Here is a 25670-nt window from a genome sequence, read left to right on the forward strand (position 1 = left end):
CCCAGCCACTCTTCCCCAAGCCTGTGGTATTGCAGGGGCTTGTTGTGACCCAAGAGCAGGACCCAGCACTTGGCCTTGTTGAACCTCATGTAAGTGGCATTGACCCATCATTCCAGCCTGTGCAGATCCCTCTGTAAAGCCTCCCTGCCCTCAAGTAGATCAACAAATATGTGCCTAACTTGGCATCATATGCAAATTTACTGAGGGTGCACTTGATCCCCTCATCCAGATCATTGACAAAGATGTTAAAAAGAACAGGCCCCAGCACTGAGCCCAGGGGAACATCACTGGTGACCAGTCACCAGCTGGATTGAACTCCATTCACCACCATTCCCTGAAAACGGCCAGCCAGCCAGTTTTTCATCCAGCGAAGAGCACACCCATCCAAGCCATGAGCAGCCAGTTTCTCCAGGAGAATGCTGTGAGAAACTGTGTCAAAGGCTTTACTGCAGTCTAGGTACATAACATCCACAGCCCTTCCCTCATCCACTAAGTGGCTCATCTTGTCCTAGAAGGAGACTAGGTTAGTCAAGCAGGACCTGCCTGTCATAAAGCCATGCTGACTGGGCCAGGTTGCCTGGCTGTCTTTTATGTGCTCCATGACGACACTCAAGATGATCTGCTCCATACCTTTTCCAGCACCAAGGTGAGGCTGAGAGGCCTGTAGTTCCCTGGATCCTTCCTGTAGTAAACCACTAAGTGGCTAACCTAGAGTTGGGAAAGTAGAAAATTTCCACAGGTTTGAATATTAGTTAACTTTGCCAAAAATGCTTTGCCTGCCCTGCCTGTCTTTGAGTTGTTAAAAGCTCTAGGGTCTTATCACTTGACGCCCCATCGTTTGGGACAATATAAAGAGAAGACTATTGTCTCTACAGCCACGAGGGAGGATGTGGCCTGAAGGGATCCGAGCCATAAAGATACAAGAGATAATGACTAGCCCTCCCCGAACTGCACCTGCTTAACAGACTGTTGAATATTACTTTCTCCTCCCAGGGGAGGCATAAGTCCGAGTTAATGAGACATGCGATGCATGACGTTTTATGACCTGTAACATGTAAGAAGACTGCACATGTGCAAAGGGGAGGAGACCTAATTTACATCAGGAGCTGGAGAATCTAATACATATGTACCAGGCGGTTGAGCAATCCTTTGAATATGTATGTTTTTTGACTGCTTTAAATAAGAGGCCAAAGCTACGGTGTGGTGTGCAAGCCTCCTTAAGGGTACCTGACCCTCACTGCACCCAACTCTATAGAGCTGAAATCACAATAAACATACCTGCTTCACAATCAATTTTGATTGCGGAGTTTTTTCCACGCATCAACCTTGTCCTAGAAGGAGACCAGGTTAGTCAAGCAGGATCTGCCTGTCATAAAGCCATGCTGACTGGGCCTGGTTGCCTGGTTGTCCTGTATGTGCTGCATGATGACTCTCAAGATGATCTACTCCATACCCTTTCCCGGCATCAAGATCAGGCTGAGAGGCCAGTAGATCCCTGGATCCTCCCTCTGGCCCTTCTTGTACAAGGCATCACATTTTCCTTGCAATAATCTTCAGCTGATTGGGAAAAAAGTATGATGTTCCCAGCAAAGAGCATACACTTAGAGGAAAGGCAAATGCCTCAGATGTGCTGACAGTGTGCATCTCTCCAGAGCACTCACCTATGGACTCCTGAAACTCAAGAAATTCAAGAGTAGGGGAAGGTCTAGATGAAGAAGGGTAAGTAAGAATTCTTTTCTCCACAGGCAGCTCTTGATCTTACATCTAGGCCAAGAATAAATAATTTCAGCATTGCAGATTTATTCTTCTCTTTCCATACACGGATAAGAACTTCAGCTGAAAGTAGAGCATAGTCAGCTTCATCAGACAGATATATGGTTCACTGGAGGAAGGACAGGTACTGGTTCCTTCCACAGTTGGCTATTTCTCATAAACATTGTTCTGATATTCTGGCTGCTTCCTGTTTGAGCAGTAACAGATCAAGCTGCTGAAAGTGCCACACAGATGCATCTTTCATTTCCTCTATTTCAGCTACTGCTTATGACTCATCACAAGCAATTTTAATTATAAAAGCTTCCAGTTATCATTTCTGTATTCTACCATTATTACTTATTACTAAGTACCTAACTCTAATTATGATGAGGTAATTACTGTTGAATGATGACAGTCCTCTATCTTTGATTTAAATTATTAGAATCAATGGTTCTGCCTCTAAAGAAGCCACCACCAAAAAATATTGATCGTATAATTTTACACACAGTGGTTGGAAGCAGTAAAATGTGGATATTTAAGACTAGCAATTAGCAGGAGACTTTGCTGAAAACAGTGGTGTTTAAATCAGTAGTGGATGTCTGAAAGGACAAAGATATAGTTATCTACGGAATGAACTGTAGGGTGCTTACTGCTTAATGAGGGTTAAAGCTTTCCACTGCTTTGAACCTTGTCCTTGGAGACCAATTCCAAAACAATATTTGTTGCATGGTGCCTGAGGTGCTTTAACTTCTCTAATACTGAGGGAGAACCTTTCAGTTTCAATTATGTTGCCCACCCTTCACATGTAACCTTTCACTTGCACACTCCAAAGGCTCCGTGGCAGTGCCTTCATCCCAAGGGAAAGTATCCCAAGAATCCTTGCCTTCAAGGAGTTGCATTGCCAAATTCTTCAGCATTGAGTTTATGGATCGGCCTTACAGCTTTTGGTGTGTAATCGCACACTCTTCACATTCCCCTTGTAGCTTCCAGTTTGTAACTTCACAGCCCCATAGATAACATAGTATATAATCATTTACATACCCCAAAATACTAATTACCAATATGGATGTACAGAGCTTAGCAGCCAGTCAGCATAGAACACACGCACCTGAGATGTGCGCTGCAATGAGCGCTCATGCCATCATAAGCAATAACTACTGAAGCGCCACGCTACAACATCCCTTAGAACCCCTGTGTATATTCATTGTCAGATCAGTCTTCTGGATCCAGCAGAACAGGATTCCAGACGCTCTTTCCATTTCTCTTTATGGAAAAAACATTAATTAATCTTTCATCTCCAAGACTTACTATACTGAGTTTGCATGGCAAGGTTTTTGTAGCAGGGGAGGCTGCAGGGGAGGCTTCTGTGAGAAGCTGTTGAAAGCTTCCTGTGTCTCCTAGAGCCAGTGCAGCCAGCTCCAAGAAGGACCCGCCACTGGCCAAGGCTGAGCCCATCAGCAACAGCATTAGCACCTCTATGATAACATGTAAGAGAAGACGAATAGTTGCTGCACAACAGCAATTATAGCCAGAGAGAAGAGCGAGAATATGTGAGAGAAACAGCTCTGCAGACATCAAGGTCGAGGAAGGAGAGGCAGGAGGTGCTTCAGATGCTGGAGCAGAGATTCCCCTGCAGCCTGTGGTGAAGACCATGGTGAAGCAGGCAGTCCCCCTGCAGCCCATGGAGGTGAAGAGTGGAGCACATAGCCACCTGCAGACCATGGAGGACCTCATGCTAGAGAAGGTGAATGCCCAAAGGACGCTGTGACTCCATGGGAAGTCCACACTGGAGTAGGATCCTAGCAGGACCTGTGGACTCATAGATAGAGAGGAGCCCACACTGCAGAAGCATTGTTGGCAGGACTTGTGACTGCTTTAGGGACTCACACCAGAGCAGTCTGTTCCTGAAGGACTGCATCCCGTTGAAGACACCCATGCTGGAAGAGTTTATGAAGAACCGTAGCCTGTGGGAAGGTCTCACATTGGAGAAGTTCATGGAGGATGGTCTCCAGCGGGAGAGACTCCACAGTGGAGCAGGGGGTGAGTGTGAGGAGTCCTGCCCCCTGAGGAAGAAGGAATGGCAGAGATGTGTGATGAACTGACTACAACCCCCATTCCCTGTCCCCCAGTGCTGTTGAGGGGGAGGAAGTAGAGAAAACGGGGAGTGAAGCTGAGCCCAGAAAGAAGGGAGGAGTAGGGGTAATGTGTTCTAAGATTTAGTTTTATTTCTCATTAGCCTACTCTGATTTGATTGGTAATAAATTAAATTAATTTCCCCAGGCTGTCTGGTCCTTGGTGAATGCTCTCTCCCTGTCCTTATCTTGACCCACAATCCTTTCTTTGTGTTTTCTCTCCCCTGTCCTGCTGAGGAGGGGAGTGATAGAGTGGCTTTGGTGGACATGTGGCATCCAGCCAAGGTCAACCAACCACACTTATTTATTTCCAGAAAGCCCCATTACTATTCTCAATGTCATTATTTCTGCTTTTAATTCATCTTTAGCAGAGGCAGAATTACTTTAAAATAAGCTGAGCCAAAGAGGAGGGGTTGTAATATCTCCACAAATAATGAACCAGTCTCCTGTAATTCTTTCTCTTTGCATGCAGACTGTCACCACTGTAATCAAACTCCTATTCAACTCAGCCATTTTTTGTAATGACCTAATTCTATCATATGTCCTGTATCAGGAGGTTCAGTCTGAGCTTTCATTTGTGATTCTTTTTACTTTCATCATATCTTTACACATCAAACCCACTTTCCAAATTTGTTTTTGCGTTTTCACATAGCTACCTCATCCATACATCATCCATCCTCAGGCTTTACAAGTGCCCTGTTTTCTTCAGCAGTCAATGTTTTGCTTTCCTGAAATGTTAACAGGTTTGCAAAGCAGCCTTTCTTGTACAAAGCGGACCTTTTAATTGTCAAAGGCAGTGTCCCAGTTTAGGGAAAAAAACCAGTTTTTCCGGTTTGGAAGGTTTGTTTTAAACTGACCAATTGTGAGTATCCCTCCCATTTTACGTTAGCACTTCTCATTGGCTGTAAAAACTTCTCATGGGCTTCCCTGTTCCCTTTAAAAGCTGCTCACCAGACCCAGCTTCGTCACTTTACACTCCTGAGGCTGCCCCTTACTCCTCCGGCGGGATTACACTTCGGAGGAGCCTTGTGCTCCTGGGGCTTGCGGCTTGGCTCCTGGGGGAATTTCCAGGCTGTGTGCCTCCCGGCTTGGCTCTGCTCTCCAGTTTACAGCCTGCTTTGCCCTTGGCTTTTACTCTTGCCTGAGGCTTTTGCTTTCTCTGCCTGCCTGCCTGCGGCTACTGCACCCTTGCATCACGGAGCGGACCCTTCGCTACCTGCTGCCCTGAGACCCCTGCTGCCGCAGCCGCTCCTGCAGCAGCCGTGCTTCGGAGCTCTGACTTCCCTGATGCTGACACTGCTGCTTCGCTGCCGTTTCTTCAACACTCATGACCAAATCGGTACGGCAGCGCAGACACCTGCTTCCACGTGGCACCACTGCATTTGTCTCAGCCGCCACGGTTCTTTTGTTCCAGCCTCCGCAAAACCATTTCAAACACTGCTTGGATTAATTTCGCTTTGTTTCCTCAACCACGTTTTCATCCCATACAAACCCACTAATATTTCATTGTTTTTTCGGTATATATATATCTTATTCTAGTGTTACTAAATTTGTTTCAGTTTTCCAAACTTTCAGAGGTCTCACAAATTTTTCTTTCTTTCTTATCTCTGCTTTTAACTCTTTCTCTCATGGTGCAGGAGAGGGGGTGATTAGAGAGAGGTAAGAACACGTCCCTGAGATTGACATACCTTGGTCAACCACTGACAGGCAGAATTTAAATAAATCAGGTTTTGCCTAGTATTTTTCCTGAAAGCCAAGTAATAACAGCAACGACTTACTCCACTCTACCATCACTTATGCAATGGACTTTTATGGCATGCATTCCAATTAAACCTTTTAGCGAGACCATTTGTCTCAAGAGTCCTGGACATGAGCTCATCTTCTTTTCCACTGCAGTTGTTTCCAGTGTTATGCTGTTTAGTCGTTCCGTGGTTTATGTTGTGCAGTTTTCTACCATTTGTCATGTGATCTATCCTATATGCAGAAAGGAGTGTAAGGTACAAAATCCCATTTCTTATGCATAGCACATTAGCAGTTTGGAGGAGCAGGGTGGGTGTGTTTCTAGGCTTGCTCTCTGTAAGATATGCTGCTGTCACTTGCTTGAGCCTTCATAGACATCCATAGAACTACCGCTAGAAGGACTCAGGATGAGGCTGGGGGTGTTTTGAGAGGGAGTGTAGCACAACTTTCGTTATCTGATCATTTTCTATATACCACCAGGAATTATCAAATCACAGACTGTTCAGCCAGGTCTCCCCAGCTGCTGCTAAGTATTTTTCAACTGAATATGAGAATAATTGATTTGGACACTTTTGCCCAGCTTGTCATAAATGTGACAACTGCCACAGAGATGTCTGAAACCAGCTCCTGTATTTTGAAGGTTCTACTGCTTCAAACCTCTCTTAGAAAAAGCAGAAACTTCCCTGGCTTGTGCCAATGAGACACAGATGCAACACCTCATGTTTATTTACTTTTGGAGCATTTTTAGGAGATGTACTCATGGACCCTGATGCTCCAGAAAGACAGCTGAAAATAGGAGAGGATATTCTGCATGTGTGTGTTTCAACAGAATGTATCATTGTTTTCCATAAAACAAAACAGAAAAATCATTTTAAAGTGGAAGAAACTGTGCATCCAAAGTCATCTGACCATTTTGGAGAAGGCTGCCATATTTTGTAGACCTAAACCAGATTCATCTGACAGCAAGAGAGTAGTAACATCAAATTTCTTCTCTGACAGCATGCAGAAAAATTTACAATGTCTTCATATTTCCCCTCTTAAAGTTCTACATAAGAAAGCCTAGAACTGTGCTAGAGGCTAGCATTAATCACTGAATTAGAGAATGGTAGGGCTTGGAAGAGACCTCAGGAGATCATCTAGTCCAACTCCCCTGCTAAGGCAGGTTCATCTAGAGCAGGTTGCACAGGAATGTGTCCAGGCAGATTTTCAAAGTCACCAGAGAAGGAGAGTCCACATCCTTCCTAGGCAGCCTGTTCCAGTGCTCTGCCATCCTCAAAGTGAAGAAGCTTTTCCTCGTGTTCAGGTGCAGCTGCTTGTGTTCCAGTTTGTGCTTGTGTTCCAGTCCCTTCATTATCTTTGTAGCCCTCCGAGGGACTCTCTCCAGTAGTTCCTTGTCTCTTGAACTGGGGAGTCCAGAACTGGACGTAGTACTCCAGATGTAGCCTTACTAGGGCAGAGTAGAGGCAGGAGAGCCTCCCTTGACCTGCTGGCCAGACTCTACTTAATGGACCCCACGATACCATTGGTCTTCTTGGTCACAAGGGCACACTGCTGGCTCATGGATAGCTTGTTATCCACCAAGACTCCCAGATTCTTCTCTGCGGAGCTGCTTTCCAGCAGGTCAACCCTAACTTGTACTGATATATGGGGTTATTCCTCCCCAGGTGCAGGACCCGACAGTTGCCCTTGCTGAACTTCATTAGGGTCCTCTTTGCCCAGCTCTCCAGCCTGTCCAGGTGTCACTGAATGGCAGCACAGCCTTCTGGTGTATCAGTCACTCTTCCCAGTTTTGTATCATCAGCAGACCTGCTGAGGGTACACTGTCCCTTCATCCTGGTCATCGATGAATATATTGAACAAGTCTGGACCTAGTACTGACCCCCAGGAACACTGCTAGCTAGAGGCTAGACTTTGTGCCTCTAATCACAACCCTCTGAGCTCTGACATTCAGCCAATTCTCTATCAATCTCAATATAAGAATGGTAATATAAATTATATGGTTAAAGAAGTTGTTGATTGGTTTTTCTTTCTAAACACTTCTGTCCTGGTTTGAGCTAGAACAGAACTAATTCTTTTCAGTGATTTTACTTTCCAGCTCAGTGTCTTCTAACTAACTGCACTTTCCAAAGTTTACGGCACATTTATCAGACAGTGTCTGCTTCAGGGAGTGACAATGCTTGATGTTCGCAGTTACTGCCAGGGACTGGTGTGCAGAAAGGCTCTTGCTTATACTTTCTGCTGTGCAGACCAAGGCCACTGCTAAATCCTGTGTGTCACATTGGGGGTGCAGTAAGTTAGAGATCACACCTGTGGGAAGGAGCAGACAGGACAGGTGACCCTACACTGAGCAACAAGGTGTTCCATCCCATAGACGTCATATTCAGTACAAAGCTGAGAGATCACAAGGGTGAAGCTCTCTTCTTCAATGGCTGGCATCGGAGGAGGACTCTGCCCAGTCTGCCTTCGTTCCCATCTGTATACAGTCCTAGAATCCATCTCCTGAATGTAGTTCCTGTCTGCCCAGTGTCCACCTCACAGTATCAGTGGTGGCGGTGATGTAAATGCCATTGGGGTGGGGTGCCTGTGTGTGTGTGTGTGTGTGTGTGTGTGTGTGTGTGTGTGTTCAATATTGGTTTTGTATATGTTTGTATTTATTTGATTTTCTTGTTAATATTTTCATAAAAGCAATTTAATTTTTCTTTTCGTGTGTGTGTGTGTGTGTGTGTGTGTGTGTGTGTTCAATATTGGTTTTGTATATGTTTGTATTTATTTGATTTTCTTGTTAATATTTTCATAAAAGCAATTTAATTTTTCTTTTCCATTCCGTAAGTCTCTCTTCTTCACTCTCTCTTCCCCTTTGGGAAGGGAGAGGGAATAATAGAGAGCATCTGACATTTGCCTAGTGGCTGCCCCAGCCCTAACTACTGATAACTTCTTACAGTAAGAAATAAACTTTCTCCTCAGAATGTACGTAAAGTAGATTGTTGGGTGTTCCTAAACTCCTGTCATCTTTGCCTCTTGAATGAAACAGTGAGTAAATGCATCAGTCTACAACTTACACGAGGTCTGAGGCCAACATGATACAATCAAGATGTTTCCAGATACTCAGATTTTTTTTTCCTTGTAGATGTAAGAGATTTAGAAGAAAGAGAAAAATTAGATTTTAGTCAATGCACCATTTTCTGGTAAATTTTCTGTTGAAACTGCTTTCAGCTATCTCTATATACAACTTTTCTATAAATATGTAGTTAGTCTATGGCATAACTACTCCCGACCTGCTTTTTAAATTACTATTACTGCATCTGTTAGTTAGGATAAAACCCCTTACCGTTTTTCAGTAGTCTACTTTGTTATTTATAACAAAGAGTCAGAATTACATCTCAGCATCCCATAATAGTTTACATTTTAACAGATGACTGCTGTAAATTAAGAGACAGCAGTATAACATGTGACCAAACACTCAGACAATCTCATTGTTTAAATGTACATCACATTTTTAAGGCTAGTGACAGGAATGCAAATTGTCAATTTTAACTATTGGCTTTGGCTGATTTGTGTCTCTTTGTTGCCATGGAAACCTGCATTAAATTAAAGGCAAAGAAGCAATGGAGCCTAATTGATGTCTCATGCATCTTCTGTACAGCAAAAGTATCGAGCAGTTGTTTGCAATATTATGGCAGCACCCGCAACATGTTTTTCAAATGCATAGTTAAAGGATTGTTGCTCAAAAAAAAATAATTCCTATAAAAATATTATATATAAAGAGAAGTAAGTCAGAAGTAAAAGGTAGATAGTATAGAGTCCCTCCTTCCTTCTTCCCTTGCCCAGATGACATGTTTTGAGGGGTAAATTTAAACGAGAAAAGGCCATTTTGAACTGCTCTTTTGCTTACTCCCTGCAGCCTGAAGTTTTTCTGTAAGAGCGAGAACCAGCCTGGGTTAGAAGTAAGAGTTTTTCAGGTTGCCTTAAGAGGAGGCATCAGGGTGTGGACACTGGTGGAGCGAGGAAGCATTAAGGTAGAAGTGAGACAATAATAAAGAAATAGTTGAGAAAGAAGGTACTCACCTCATTAAAAACTACTTTATCACCTGCCTTCCTTCATTCATCTGCAAACTGTGACACCTCTGTAGTTAACTTCCAGATCTAATTTTCCTAAAGTTTCAGCGCTTGAAGAGGTAGGAACCACCACATCTTTCCTAGACTTGTCCTCAGAGGAAGGCTCTACAAGCACAATGCTATGCATGATGCTTTTATGCTCCTGCTGCAGCTTCATGTTAAAAATTCAGTATTCACGGAGAATGTGGAAAAGTGTAGAAGATAGCATGGGTGAAAGTGCTGTAAGAGTAAGTGGAACTTTGCATTATTTAATCTAGTTCTGCAGGTGACTAAGACAAGAGATTAAGAGTAACACTTTTTTGCACAGGTTAGTGAATGGATAATTCTAGGAGTTTGTCTTTACTGCTGATTCTAGATTGCAGCAAAAACCACTGTATCTCAGGGTAGAAGATGGTTGTTGGACATGATCATTTAATTTCACTATAACTATACATACTTCTCTTCTGGGAGTTATGAATGAATAAAGCAAAGCATCTTCCCAAGGATAAACTGAATCGATCCACACATGACTGTCTAAACTGAGGGGAAAAGTGTTTAAGCAAGGAGCGTGTCAATTTCTCCTGATGTACCACCGAACAGTGACAGTGGTAGTGGCTGGACCCTGATGCCATCTGCTCCATGCTGTCAGCCTGGCTGGGAGCCTCAGCTGTGAGTCCTGCCCTGTCCTGTCCACAGGGCTGGAAAACACTGTGCACAGCACTGCTCTCCAACCCGATTGTGTTTTGACAGTCCATTACTCTGAAGCTACTGATGGCACCCTTAGCTTCTTTGTGTCCTGTAGCTTACAAACAAGTGGTGCCTGCAAGGATGTAGAAGGTGTTGTTCAGCCAGGGTTCCCTGCTTGAACAGAGGCTGGACAACAATTTGAAGGGTCCCATTTTTCTCTTGTTGCTGGGAAAGAGGACAGACAATTCAGGAGAGCATAAGAGCCTTGATGACATGCTTAATAAGAGAGAGAAAAGCAAACAAAAAAAGACTTCCTGGAGTGTGAAATTAAACTGTTCACTAAAACAGTTACAGAATAATAAATACAAGTTGTTATTAAAGCAGGCTAACTTGTCAAAGGCTGGAATAACACTAATTAAAGATACTATTTCATCTGAAAGGGAGTGTCGGTGGTTGACACTAGTTATGCAGTTAATGTGCACATGGCAGTACTTATACCAAATGACAGCAAAAGAAGGAACCACAGGCAACTCAATATTTATTGATGGGGCATCCTGAAGCTGGTGTATCAAAAGGTCATAAGGTACTCTTGAATAATTAACAGAAAAAAAAAAGAAAAAAAAAAGAAAGAAAAAAGAGAGAGACATTAAAAATACTTAGTTTATCCAGCTATATTTCAGGAAGTAAAATAAAGAGTTCACCAGACATCAACAGCCTTTATACAACAAAACAGACTGCCAGCCAGAGGACTCCGTAGAAGATTGAGACTGAGAGGAACAGAAGAGGAAACACAGGAGACTGTATCTGAGCGAACATGTCTCTGTCACAGGTGAGTGATAGACCTTAGTGAGCAGAAAAAAGCCTAACATGATTGAGTAGGAACTAAGACAAGTGCAGTATAGAGTTGTTTAAAGGCTCAGAGGAAAATTAAATACAAGTTCACTAGCAGAGCACTGCCAGCTGAAAAGTTCAATTTTTTCTTCAGCACTGAACTGGATCAAACAGTCAGAAAAGTAGTATTTTTTCCTCCATTACTTTTAAGTGAATTGTGTAGTGCTGTTCAGCTGTCTCTGGCTGCTGAGGTGGCTATTGGCCACACACCTTCTCTGACAAAACACTCATCCTAGGGCTTTTTACTTGGGATGTGGATGAAGAGCAGGAGGAAGATGCCCCGTCTCTGGAAACATTCAAGGTCAGGTTGTACAGGGTTCTGAGCAGCCTGATCTAGTTGAAGGTGTCCCTGCTCACTGCAGAGTAGTTGGACTAGATGACCTTTAAAGATCCCTTCCAAACCAAAGCATTCTGTGGTTCTGTGATTCTATGTTTCTGCGATTCTATGTTTCTATGATTCTATATTTTTATATCATGATGACCGCTGCCATCTTTTCAACACAGCTAGAATTCTTGTTTCCACTTGAACAAATGCTAGAAAATCCTATGCTTCACTGGTATCACTCTGTAATTGACTCAGACTTTTGACCTTACTGCTTCATAGCCTTTCTAGACACCATATGCCACCGGGCTTTTAGAATAGTGGTAGTAAAACTGTAGGTAGCTTGGCTAGGCCCATACTTCGCTAGTGTCCACTTAAATGCAGGGCAAGTAGACCATGGCTGACGACAAATGGAAGACATTGCTATAGCATACTTCCCAGATCTAATCAAAAATATGCCACTGTTCACATATGAACCCTTTATCATCCACTGAAGTTCTTTCAAGAAGCAAAATTTGCCTTACCTGTCATTTACATAGAGACGGTTGTACTGACTAGGAAAGAAAAAATGCTTACCCTTCTCTAGGGAACGAAGTACTGTATTGTCAAAACTACAGATGTCTCCATTTACTAAGTCATGAACAATAATAATAAGGATAATACTTGAGTCCAGCATCACATCTTTTATCTCTCTTAGATGATAATATCTGTGGCAGGTACAGATACCCTGACGAGATGCTGGCACAAAGACCAGGGTCTGCACAAGTATGTGATAAAGATCAGGTCAACACCTCAGGGCTGTTTGGCGCATCAGAGTCTAGGCTCCTTAGCTGGCCTCTTGTCTGTGCTTACCTCCAACTAGTTTAAATGACCACAGCTCACACTCTACTAGGGTATAAAAGGAGTCCTGCTGGAGAACTGATTTGAGCAGGTCCTCCTTGAATCCAGCAGGATCTTGCAATCAGGAAGACTTTCCGCTTGGAAACAGGATGCCTCCAAGGATACTTCCCAGGATTAAGTGAGCCCTCACCCTCTCTCCCCGCTTTGCTGAGTGTCCCCTTTGTTTGGATACCTTTAAGTGGGATATTTTCCCTTGTGTGAGTGAGTTTGTACACAATTTGGTTCCTCTTCCTTGAAGAGTATTCCTTAGTGGTTATGAATTTGTTGTGCCATAATATGGTCCCGACTGACAACTGAACTTGTAATTAATTTTGGTCAATCGGAGTGCCAGGCAATTTTGACTGCAATAAATCCACAATTTTCGGGGGCCTGCTGCTGTCTGGTTTGTGGGTGCTTCTGCAATGATATCTTAACATGTAAATTATGTATCTATATTTCTCTAATGTCTTATGAATCTTAACTTCTACATTTCTTTTTAAATACATACAGCTTAGAATATGCTGTTCCATTTTTATCATATTATTTCATCATTTATAATTTAGCAAATCATTCTCTCCACGAAGGAATATTTTGGATTTGAGTATTACCTTCAAATAAAGGATATTTTCCTCAATGGAAAATATCAAGTGTTCTAGTTCAAAGTGAGCAAAGTAGTTGGTTATTTTTTAAAAAAGGGTTGCAGAGTTTTCACCTTCCACAGAAAGAATAGCATACACAGAGGTCTATAGCTCATGCCTCCTCTTCTTTGGAGAGACGCGAGAAAGAGAACCTGGCTTTCTCTTTTGCTTTTGTTATTTTCAAATATCAGTAAAGGAAGTTCAGACCTTGAAGAATCCGACTTATGCAACAATATTGATTGCATTTTCTGATTAGCTTAGATTTTGTACACTCAGAAGGTGGAAAATGCCTTCTCCTTTCATCTCACAGTATGTATCCCTCACCAGGCTCATCATACACATCCTTATTTTCTCTCATCCTTCTTCCAATCCACTCGTTGGTCAGCCTGTGAAAGCTATGGTCAAAGAATAAGAGTTGCCTCTGTTAGTTTTGATTTTCTTATTCGTTTGCCAACAGGACTCAATTCCACCCACCTGGGTTTTTGTAAGAAAGAATTTACCCTCTGTGCATTGGATAAATTCTAATTTAGGTACTTAGAGAATTTGACTGGCAAAAGTAATTTTATTTTCCTTCTGGCCACAATTGTTTTGCAAGGGAATTTAAATAGTCATCTCCTTCACAGCCCATGAACTTTTCCTTGGTCAGGATGTAGTTTGTGAAAAGTGTAACACCAGTAGAAAAGGACCCTTAAATCCTCCTTTATGTGGCAAGCACTTATGAAACATGAAAGTTTCTTCTAATGAGAACTTTAAAATGCAAAACTGTCATTAATTTAGAAACGGGATACCATTAATCATTTTCTAAAGTCTTAGTATCAGCGTCTCATTGCACTTTACAAGTACAATAAAAACCATTAAGTTCAATAAAATGGAATGAAGAGCACATTTATGCTGTAAAAATCTATAGTTGACTTTTAAAATAATAAAAGCATTGATAAATTTTAATGAACCAAGGCAAATGTTTGCCTAAGCAGGCAAAATTAAAACAACAGTGCATTATTGCACATCCTGCTTTGGTTCAATCCCACTACTTGCCTTTTTAAATCCTCTCGATTTGATGCAATTTTTACAATACAAAATTTAAATTGTATTACACTCAAGATGTTTATTATTTATTTATTTACAACTTACACCTATATAGTCAGACTTTTGGCTCCTCTTTTGACTTTTTGGACATTTGGCCAAAAAAGTCTGCAACTCTTAGTGTTTATATAATAATACAACATATAAGTTAAAAATAGATTTGGCATTCTAGCAGGAGTAAAAAAGAAACATCTGGCTCAGGGAGCTAACATATTACCTGAAACACACAGATATTACTTCAACTATTACCAATATGATATTACTTGCTAGCTCCATGGTGGTTTTTTTTTTGTTTTTAGTATTGGTGCCTTAACTTTTACTTCAACCTCTTATAAATAAAACGGAACTCACCCATATGAATAAAGTGAATATATTCAAATATATTCTAAGTATATTCTAATATATTCTAAAGTAGAATATAAGTTCCAAGCTGTATTACACCACCAATAGTCTCCAAGAATAACTTTTACATTTTTGGATTATTTCTAGATTCGTAGGATGTGCTCTGTATCAAAGTTTTTCAGTGGAAGTGTTAAGCACTTATTTTTATTCTTGTGAACCTATGCAGGGAGAAAATTAGATGGGCCAGATCCCAATTAAGGTTTTTTCTGGCCACTGCCATAAAAGACAACTAAAACTGTTGCCATAAATGCCTTAACAACAGAATGGAGGACCAAGGATCTCCATTCTTTATTGGACGGGAGACACAGTGACCGAGGATGAGGAGAAGGCTGAGGTACTGAATGCTGCCTTTGCCTCAGTCTTTAAGAGTAAGTAAGTTGTTCTCTGAGTGCCCAGCACCCTGAGCTGGACGAGAGGAGAGGGGATCTATAATCCAAGAGGAAGTGATCGGTGACTTACTACACCAGTTACATGTGCACAATAGTCTATGGGCTGGATGGCATCCACCCAAGGGTACTGAGGGAGCTGGTGGAAGTGCTCACCAAGCCATTTTCCGTAAATTATCAGCAGTCCTGGATAACCAGGGAGATACAGATTGACTGAGGTTAGCAAATGCAGCACCGATCTACAGGAAGGATCCAGGGAACTACAGGCCTCTCAGCCTCACCTTGGTGCTGGAAAAGGTATGGAGCAGATCATCTTGAGTGTCGTCATGGAGCACATAAAAGACAGCCAGGCAACCTGGCCCAGTCAGCATGGCTTTATGACAGGCAGGTCCTGCTTGACTAACCTAGTCTCCTTCTAGGACAAGATGAGCCACTTAGTGGATGAGGGAAGGGCTGTGGATGTTATGTACCTAGACTGCAGTAAAGCCTTTGACACAGTTTCTCACAGCATTCTCCTGGAGAAACTGGCTGCTCATGGCTTGGATGGGTGTGCTCTTCGCTGGATGAAAAACTGGCTGGCTGGCCGTTTTCAGGGAATGGTGGTGAATGGAGTTCAATCCAGCTGGTGACTGGTCACCGGTTGTGTACCCTGGGCTCAGTGCTGGGGCCTGTTCTCTTTAACATCTTTGTCAATGATCTGGATGAGGGGTCTAGAGCAACAAGTCTTATGAGAAGCAGTAGAGGGAATTGGGGTTTAGCCTGGAGAAAAGGAGGCTCGGGGGAGACTTTGTTGTTCTCTACAGCTACCTGAAAGGAGGTTGTAGTGCGGTGGTTGTCGGTCTCTTCTCCCAAGCAACAAGTGATAGGACAAGAGAAAACAGCCTTAAGTTATGCCAGGGGAGCTTTAGGCTGGATATTAGGAAAAATTTCTTTGCAGAGAGAGTGGTAAGCATTGGAACAGGCTGCCCAGGTAGGTGGTGGAGTCCCCATCCCTGGAAGTATTTTAAAGATGTGTAGATGTGGTGCTGAGGGACATGATTTAGTGGTGTCCTGGCAGTGCTGGCTTAGCGATTGGACTTGATGACCATAAAGGTCTCTTCCAGCTAAAGGGATTCTATGGTTCTATGTAACGATCATGTACTTTGCATTCACTCCTGGATGTCTATGGACAATATTACAAGTGCATCCATGATAGTTTTGCAGTCTGATGGCTGCCCCACTGTTGTTGGGTTTTGTTAATGCAGTGCTGAGCTACATCTTGTATAGTCTACCTTTAGCAGTCCTTTTAGTACAGGCTGAAAACAGTAGATTTGCATGATGAACTCATTACTCTGTCACTTATCATGAGAACCACTTTACCTATAAGACCTTGGTTATCAGTCTAATTACACACTCTAGCTATCATATTTGGCATTCATAACCTTTAAAGCAAGAATGAGGGGAAAAAGGTGGGGAAAAATGTGGGAAAAAAAGTACTGCTTGCCTAAATTGGCAATTGAAGAGGCTGAAGCAATGTATAACGGCTTTTCTTCTTTCCCATCTCATTATGCTGAAAGCACTGAAACCCTGCTCCCCTGCAAGCTCTCCTGACAATACCCTGTCACATCAGTGGAGCTCTGTTCCTGTCCAGAAAGGAACAGTATTCATCCCTGCCAAAAATGCGCACAGAATTATTGTGACTATCTACACCACAGACCTGAGACATGGCCAATGCTCCAGGCTCATGATGGTCTGCTTTGGATAGTAGCAATCTCCCTGTGAAGGCAAAATGAGGCAATAATTGTGAATGCTTAAGAGGAACTAGACCAAACCTGAATATTCTTAAAACAAAAGGGATTATTTTTCCCAGCAGTCTGATATTCCTCAGTGGTTATGCTATAATTCCTCTTGCAGTGAAAGCTTTATTGAGAAAAGTTTATTATGGGTCAGCAAATAAAATCTCTGTCTCAGTAGGAATGGTGTAGAAGACAGGCTCCTAAGAAGGGTCCCAAGATGCAACAAGAGGCATATGAGGTGAAATATCTATTGCAGTAGTTTTTAATGAAAAAAAATTCAAAAGGCAAATTCCTGCTTTTACGAGGAATGTAGTAAAGTTAAGTCCAAAGATAGATCTATTCAAGGTGACAACAGTTTCTCATAGGAAACATTCAGTCACCAAAACAAAATTCAGTATGGGCAGACTTGAGACAGTGCTCCAATTCTGGCAATTAGTATCTTAGAGTATTAAAATCAGCACAAAAGTAAGTAACTGTTGGATCAGACACTCATCAGTCAGTAAAGAAGTTACAGTTACTGTTCATTTAGCACAAGCATCCAGAGGTTAGCAACTGGCAATGTTGAGTCCAATGTAATTTCCACATCCAGAAACAATATTCTGAACATGTAGTACTCAAGACAAATCTTTCCTATATTTTCTTCTTCTAATTATCCTGGCCTTTCTGCTGTCTCACTGCCTTTTCCTGGCCTTTTTCCTCCATCATTATCTCTTCTAAGGCTCTGGAGAATGGAGCATTTTTCAATCTTAGATTTAAAACTTCTGTATCTTTACCTATTTCAGATTCACATTAATGCAGTGATGAATTGATCTACCTATTTCAGGAAAGTACTCAGCCTTTGCTTCCTCTATAGCACAGTTCACCCATCTAAGCTCTGTGCAAGACACTAAGTGCATCTCCTTGCCTGGAAAGGAATCTTAGAACCCATCAGATATCTAGAGTGGGCCAGAATTACATGGCCAGGGATTTAAGACCTCATCTAAATTCACAAAAGAAGTAAGAAATGTATCAATAAACATGTCTCCAGCACGGAGACCAAATAGCACGGAACAGTCTGTGTCTGGTTTACTGAGCTGACAGTTTCAAAGCCAGTATGATGACATGCAAGCTTCCTACAGGAAGCAATCTGGCTGTGCCTGAAGCTTCTCTGGGATGGTGCTCATGTCCCATCCAAAGGTAGGTTAGGAATGGGTATAAAAATATTTAGCAATATTGAATATTGGATTCGGGAGTCCAGTAAGAATACCCTATCTTAATTTGCTAGCACAGACATAGCCAAAAAGGGCAACGTAATAATCTTTCTTCCTGTAAAGCAGGATTAGAGCAGCTGGGTGTAACCAAGGAGAGGGGAGAGTGTTGACCACCCTTATTACTTTCCAGGAAAACTGAGTGTTTGTCAGGATCTGTGACATTTCATGATATTTTGGGGATCCAGAACATGCTATTAAGATAGACACCATTACATCTTGGCTTTCATTTTCAGCAGTACTCTTTGCTGCTGAAGAAGCAGTCAATTTTGGGGATCCAGAACATGCTATTAAGATAGCCACCATTACATCTTGGCTTTCATTTTCAGCAGGCCTCTTTGCTGCTGAAGAAGCAGTCATGCTAGTTGGAAACACCCAACCCATGTCCTAACAGGAAGCACCACAAAACCCATGATCCCTTCCAAACATATCAGGTAATTTTTCTGTTAGACCACGGACTTTACTCACAGCCTTTAGTATGGAGTATCATGAAGCTCAGAAAGCTGGTCATATTGGATATCAAAAAAGAATTTTTCCATCCCCTGTAAAATATTTTCACTCCAGATTGAGTTTACTATGTCAATGCAAGTTACAACACCACAGGCACTAAGGAGACCTAAACCACCTCCTCTTGGTGCTTGGGGGTCTCCAATGCTCCTTGATCGCATATTTTCAACTCCACCTGGCAGTAAAACACTTGGCCAGGTATTCTTACTTCCCTAAGTTTGTAGGTTTATGCACATTCCTGACACCAGCCTGAGGAGCAGAGCTGTTCCATGGGGCAGTCCAAGGTGATGTTTCTCCCATGCTATTTTAGAAGGGAGACCTTCACATGGAAGTGTTAATTTCCAGTTATGTGTGTGTATGTGTACATTAAACAACCCACCCAACACTTAAGACTGAACAAATAATTTCTTCCCGTTTGCCTCCTTTTTTCTCTTTTTTACCTCCCCTTTCTTTTAAAGACAGATTGGGGTATTAGGTGAATTCAGAAACGCGTGAAAATTCTGCTAGGATATGTGTTCTTCCCTTGTTCCCATTTTCACTGGATTTGAAACTTAGTCTTACCCTGTTCGGTAGCAGTAATGTACTTTTTCAGCTCCGTCTCATGAAATATATATATGTTCCATAGATTGGTGAGTGGAAAGAAAAATACTTCAAAATATAGAGCCACTCTGAGAATGCAGCTACCGCTTCTTTATGGGTTGTTAAATATATCAAACATGTTACGCTGTTTATACTAGGAAAATGACTTATAAGCTGACAAAAGTAAATCTTCATCCTTCTGCCTCTGCTGCCTTTGAAATTGTTCTGACAATTTAAAAAGGATATAACAGCTTTAAGCAAGGCCATTAAAAATAAGACCACTTCAATGTTCTGAAAGTTTTGAGGAATAGTCCGTATTTTTTTCATGTTTTTCTGTTCCGTATCAGCAGAGAAACCATTTTGAGACATGCATTATTTTTTACAAAATATTTCCGTTTTTTGTGATAAGCTGTATTGTTTTCAGAGCAGCCAGTGGATCTACTCATGTTTGAAGACAAGTCATGTAATGACAAGTCTAGCCACACTGGTACATAGGGAGTGACCAGGCTCTTGGCACAGTCTTAATGTATGTTGTGAAAAAGATATTTAAAATATGGATCATTTCAGGAATGGTATACCCATCTTGCCCAGGGGACACCCAGATATTCGGAGAAGGATAAACATGGCATGGATACTAGAGGGGCATGCTGTGTCTTGATGTGGGACAGAGTTAGGAGCTGACATTTCTACAGCTCATTCATCTATGCTTGAAATACATGTGACATACAAAAGGTTTGATTAAAAACTGAGCTTCTTTTCCTTTAAAGAAGAAATCTCTATGATCAGAAATGCCTCTAACAGTGGTAAAGCTGGGTACAAGGTTCACATATATTTAAGCATTTATTCAATTTCATTTCTAAAATGGAGGTTATAAATCAAGCCCTTCCTGAAAAAAATTCATCCTCCAAGCTATTACGAGCATTTACGGAAGAATGATTCCTTTCTGTCAGGTGTTATGAAAGACAGTTCATACTTCAAATAATATGATTTATAAGTTGAGATTGTGAGGCTAAATCTAATAAAGCTCAGAGAAGATGCATGAGCCTCAAAAAGCTTTTTAATATAGCTCTTTTGGAGTTGAGATGCTACTCTTGTTTTATATGAGCTGTTCTGTATTCTTGTGTTATGGGGTTATGCTGAGGTTACAGATGGATGCCAGCAGAATTACCCCCTACAGAAGGTTTACCTGCTTTCCTCTTCTTCTACTCTCCACAAAAATTTAACTTACGATAAATTGCTTTCGCATACCTCACCAATTCTTTGTGCAGTTATCATGTATAACTAAAGGGCTTTCCAGGCTTCACGTTTGTTTCTTGACTTGCCAACTTTTCTCTTTGATGATGTAACTCCTCAAAGATTAACGTGTTTGCTTAGTATTCCCTCTGGGTCAAGGAACTTTTGGAAGATTTACCACTATGTTAATTCTATTACATATCTTGAAAGTTTGGATTATTATTATTTGAAAATCAGCAGTTCTGCTCAGTGACAGTCCCACGAACTCAGGAAAAGATTGTCATGAGTACAATTTCCTTCAAATATGCTTTTAAATATGGATTTGGATTTGACAGTCTGAATTAAAAGAAATAATATTCCATGTCAATTCACACAAAACCAAAAAAATACATTTTGATGACACAAAACTTCTTACAGAAAATCATACTTTGAAAATGATCCAGGTATTTTGATAATAAAATTCCCAAATTTTATCATCATATATACTCCTTCCAGACAAAAGAAAGGCAGATCGGGTCCAGACTACCTACCTAAGCCTAAGTCTTGCTTCTTACAACTGAGAATTAGGGGAGGAAGTAATCAAGGAGAAGGGACAGTGCAACCAAAATAAGTACCTAATTTCCCTTTCAAATCAGTGGAGAAATGTAGGCTTTTCTGAAGACTTTTGAAGTGTCATCCATACTGGTCCAGCTGGCTAATTACTTTTGTCTGAGATTGCAAGGGACAAATAAGATAGATTCATTTTTACCAAAAAAGCTGTTGGCGCTATCGTCACGTTTTGCACTGTGGACAAGTATTTAGCTCATCTGGAAAGCAGTAGACATGAGCTCTAGGCTCCCTTTAGAGGAGGCATCCCCCAATTTTTCACAGACTGCACAACAGTTTAACTGCAAGTCCACACTGTGTTTTGGGCAAACACGCTTTACTACAGTTCCTCACACAAACTTTGTTTCCAGTTTTTATCCAATTACAATCTAATGTAAAAGGCACCATTTTGGAAAATGTTTAATAAAAAAAGTTCACCACTACTTGTCTTTGTCTAAGTCCTGCCTATGACTGAATTTCTGACTTAATCTAAGAAGTGATTTTTTAGTTAAGTGAAGAGTGTCAGTGCCTGTCTACTGATGAGGGGGCTGCAGCAGAGGTCTCAGTGACAGATTGGCACTTACCTTCTCAGAATAATTACTTCTGAATATCCTTGGGAAAACAAAGTTGGATACCCCATCTAAGTAGGAAGATGGCAGTTAAATTTAGTAGGCTGATGAGATTTCTGACTTTTAGTGACCAAAACCTTACCTTAGGTATTATTCCTGAAAACTGATATTCACCCTTACAGAGTGAGATAGAGTCTAGAAAGACAGACTAGTCTAAAACAGCCCAGTCAAAAGAAACTCAACATTTACAGGCGCTGCAGCTGTGTTACTGCCCATACACCATGACATAACTGTTCCTTGTTAAATTAATATTCTAGATAGCATTAGAATCTCTCGTTACAGGCCATTTGCACATTCATGATGCAATTAACAAAATAAACAGAAAAAATTGAACTCCAAAAATTGAAACACAAATCTAGCTGCAATTACTGTAGAAGAAAGTAGCTTCAATGGTTTCCTTCCATTAGTATGCCAGGAATTGACTCATAAGAGGAAATCTCATTGATTCCTGCTAACAATCTAATCTAAGTTATAGCTACAATGTAAATGTATTTGATGCAAATTATTATTGCATCTAAACTGCAAGTAAAAAATACATTTATCAGGATGCTAATTCACCAACAATAGATGAACATGCTATTATTTTAAAAGATTATTGCTGGGAACACATAAAATACATTTAAGGAATATTCCATCCGTACTTCTAGTATTCCTTTTTTCATGGTAGTAAATAAACAAATAAAACATAGTTTCAAATCTTAAATAAATAATATATAATTAATACGTTTAAGACTTCACATGGCTTAGTGTTAATAGAACAGATGTGACCATTATTCTTGTGTTACTTCTGACTTTTGTGTTCCGCCCGTGTAGTTCAATAGCAGAAGTAATAATTCGAAGACAATGTGTAGAACATCTTGAAATTGAGATAAAAAAAGTTGAGATAGAGCATTCAGAGGTTTAGAATATGCTGCTGAAGTCTGCAAGTGAAGACACTACAGAAATACACCAGAAGGTATTTTAAATTAATTAAGGATTGTACAACACTAATTATAGAAACATATGGGCATGGTACAAAGAATGAGTTATTTGGGGTAGGCTAAATTAAGTCTGGGGAGGCTTGGGTTCGAGACTTTTCTTTGCTGTGCTAACCCAGGGTAAAATATAGGTTCTCCTGTAGTTCAGTAGTGTACTCTGTAGTCTGGGCTTTGAATCACTAGACATTTAAATGTGATGTTTTTGGTGAACATTTCAGGTGAAAATACTAAGTGTCAATGAAATTATTTCTTGGAAAATTTGCTAGAGTCCAAGTCTCTGAACCTCAGTAGACAAAACCCCTCATATATCTGGGTTTCGACTACAGAGTTGCCCACCTTCAACAGGAAGGATACAAGTCCCATGAGTAGGATCTCATACCTGCATTTGTCTGCTCTGGTTATCATTGTAAATGAAACATGCTGGGAAGAATTTCCAAGCATTCAGGCCAGCTGACAGGGAGCAGCTCATATCTGTGCTAGGAAGACTTGTTGCTGGAGGGTGCTGGCCACACCACATTGATCCATGGGACACTGTGACTCTGAAACTGTCCCAGGAGCTGTTTGCAAAGGGGGTGGTTCACATAGCACAGGTATGTGCCAAAGACCCACTCAGCTGCCTCAGGCTGCACCTGGGAATGTTCCTGGATGATGTTTCATCTATTAGCTTAGTTGTACCTTCACATGATTGTGCTTTGGCCCTAAGGAGAACCAAAGTATGTTGTCTACATGGGCGTTTCAGGCCCCAAAGCACTGAGATGCCAAGGCAGCAGGCACTGAGTGGTTGCACAAGCAAATTGCATGTCTTCCCGGGACTATCCATGAATGTGGGTACTGATTTTATATCTGGATATAAGTCTTCATACTATTCCATGTTCTTCTGTCCCATACCATAGACCTGAAAACTTACACTGGTGAAAGGGAGACAGGACTACTGGCTGCTGAGCTGGGTCACAAGCTTTAATGCAAGTGATTAAATTTCAGGCCCCATCCATGGGACGTGACCTGTCATTTATTACATGATCTGATGGGCAGGCAGGCCCTCTCTGAGCCTTCCCTGCAAAGAAAAATCTTGTCATTCTGCCTAATAAACATCCTAGATGGTCTGGTCAACTATAAACATTGCTAGAGACATTGAATATGCAGTGTACTGGAGCATCTTGAATAGTCTTCTTTTTGCCTGAAATGTTCTGTTAATTCTAGAGTACTCAATTTCTCTTTAATTTTCTACATTTCTCATATACACATATAGCATAATATTTGAGTCTTGAGATCTTGTGACAGTGAGGGTGAGAATAAGTAAATTATTTACAATAAAAATCATCATCACACAAATCTCTTTAACGTATTGCTTATTTCAGATCTAAACTTTGGCATTATAAAAAAGAAAACTAGAAGGAATATTTATTAGCTGATTATAACTCAGTAATTGGAATCTAGCATACTTTCTGTTTCACAATAAATATTTGCTCTTTAGTACTTCAACACTGCTATGTTCGCTGAAGTATCTTGTAGGTGATGTTAACCTATGACTGTTTCTGCACAGTGTCTAGTTACACAGTGGAAATCTGTGCTGTATCTTGATAAAAACAATTTATGCAAGTTCAGAAAAGATTAGACGAATTCATGAAAGAAAAATGCATAGTCTTTTAAGCACAGAGATACCACATGCTTGATGAAGAAATCCCCAAAGTACAGGTTGTTGGAACCTTGGAAAATATACTGGGAAAGCTTTGTATTAGAGTCTCAACGTTTATATATTTTTCTTTAAGCTTCCAACAGGATTTTAGGTTAGCTTAAGTATGATCATTCACGTAGAGCACTTGAGATACATAGAGATATATATATACACACACAGATATGATTAGGTCCTTTTTGAATGGATTTTGGGATCAATTGCTTTTGCTGGTAAAAGTACAAAAAGAGTGCGATTATACTAAAACTATGTTCACTCAAGCTAGAATATAATTTGGCTTTTAGTTGATGAAATGTGCTAAGCTGGCAACAAGAAATTTTTCACTTTTGCAGGTTAAGAGTGAGCTACAGGATGGGCAAAAACTGTATGTTAAGCATTTGACCTCTAGTAAGATGGATAAAACTCACAAAACAGAAGGTCTCTTTGCACTGTGACCATCTGCTGTCAATCGAGCTATTCGTGAACTGAACAATTTTCATATCGTAATGGTTTATGTCTCCTTTTCTTTTTAATTATACAGGTCATTTTTAGACAAGAGAGGAAAAGTCTGCATCTCATTACTACTATCACTACATAAAAGCCAGCAAATATTTTAAGTTGGTGGTGTCATTGAAGTTAGTCTTTACTGGGCTAACATTTTCTCACACTCATATGTGATTGAGGCGTTCAGTGACTAGCACAGAGAGGGTAAGAGAAAGGTGACAAAAAGATGCTTTTCTGTTGTTCCATGTCAGCCATTTTTTAGGATTAATCAAGTGTAGAATTTTGTCTAAATCAACTAGAAAAAAAAAAAAGTAATGTAGTGGTTGGGTTTAGTACCCCATAACTTTACAACAGGTGCTTAGTCAAGGTATTGGCAAAAAGAAATGATGAAGCTGGACAGAACAAAACATTTCCACACACTGCGGTAACAATCTGGAGAGAAGCCAAACCAGAAATGAAAAGGTGAATGTGTTGTTTAAATGTTTCAATGCAAAAGGACAACTTTAAAATATTCATGAAAAACAAAACCCTCTGCAAAACCTAAATACATTTTAGAAAGAGGTCACTGAATCTTTTTTCTTACTTTTCCGCTTTCCAGCCTTCCATAGCCTGAGTGGACTCAGCAATAAGAAAGCAAGAGAGCCTTGACAGAATTTCAAAGGTTTCCTTACCATAGATTGACTAGAAAGGGATGCTCCAGGCCTTGCATTATCTGCAGCTCACGAAAAACATTTCGAACTTCATCTCTCTCAATGCACTTCTGTTTATTCATATATTTCATGGCATACATTTTCTTGGTGTCTCTCTTCTGTACAATGCATACCTAATTGACAGCAGAGTCAAAAAAAAGAGGTTTGACACTTACAGAAAGGAAACTCAGTTGTGACTTTGAAAAAAGGAGCCTTTTATGTTATTTAAAAAATTCAGACCTGGACAGTATGCCCTAGGAACACCA

The 25670-nt window shown here is 40.9% G+C and overlaps 1 protein-coding gene across 1 annotated transcript in view; it reads right to left on the reverse strand.

Moving 5' to 3' along the window:
- LOC104491709 (serine/threonine-protein kinase 32B-like) overlaps positions 1-25670 on the reverse strand; it is a gene marked incomplete at its 3' end in the record, with an annotated part of 115203 nt that overhangs the window by 80520 nt on the left and 9013 nt on the right. Inside the window, exon 3 of the mRNA XM_010134173.1 lies at positions 25387-25538. Within this exon, the coding sequence (XP_010132475.1) occupies positions 25387-25538 (152 nt within the window). The remainder of the gene's footprint in view (positions 1-25386; positions 25539-25670) is intronic.

The sequence above is a fragment of the Buceros rhinoceros genome, unplaced genomic scaffold, assembly GCF_000710305.1.
Source record: "Buceros rhinoceros silvestris isolate BGI_N320 unplaced genomic scaffold, ASM71030v1 scaffold7464, whole genome shotgun sequence".
In the NCBI taxonomy this organism is placed as follows: domain Eukaryota; kingdom Metazoa; phylum Chordata; class Aves; order Bucerotiformes; family Bucerotidae; genus Buceros; species Buceros rhinoceros.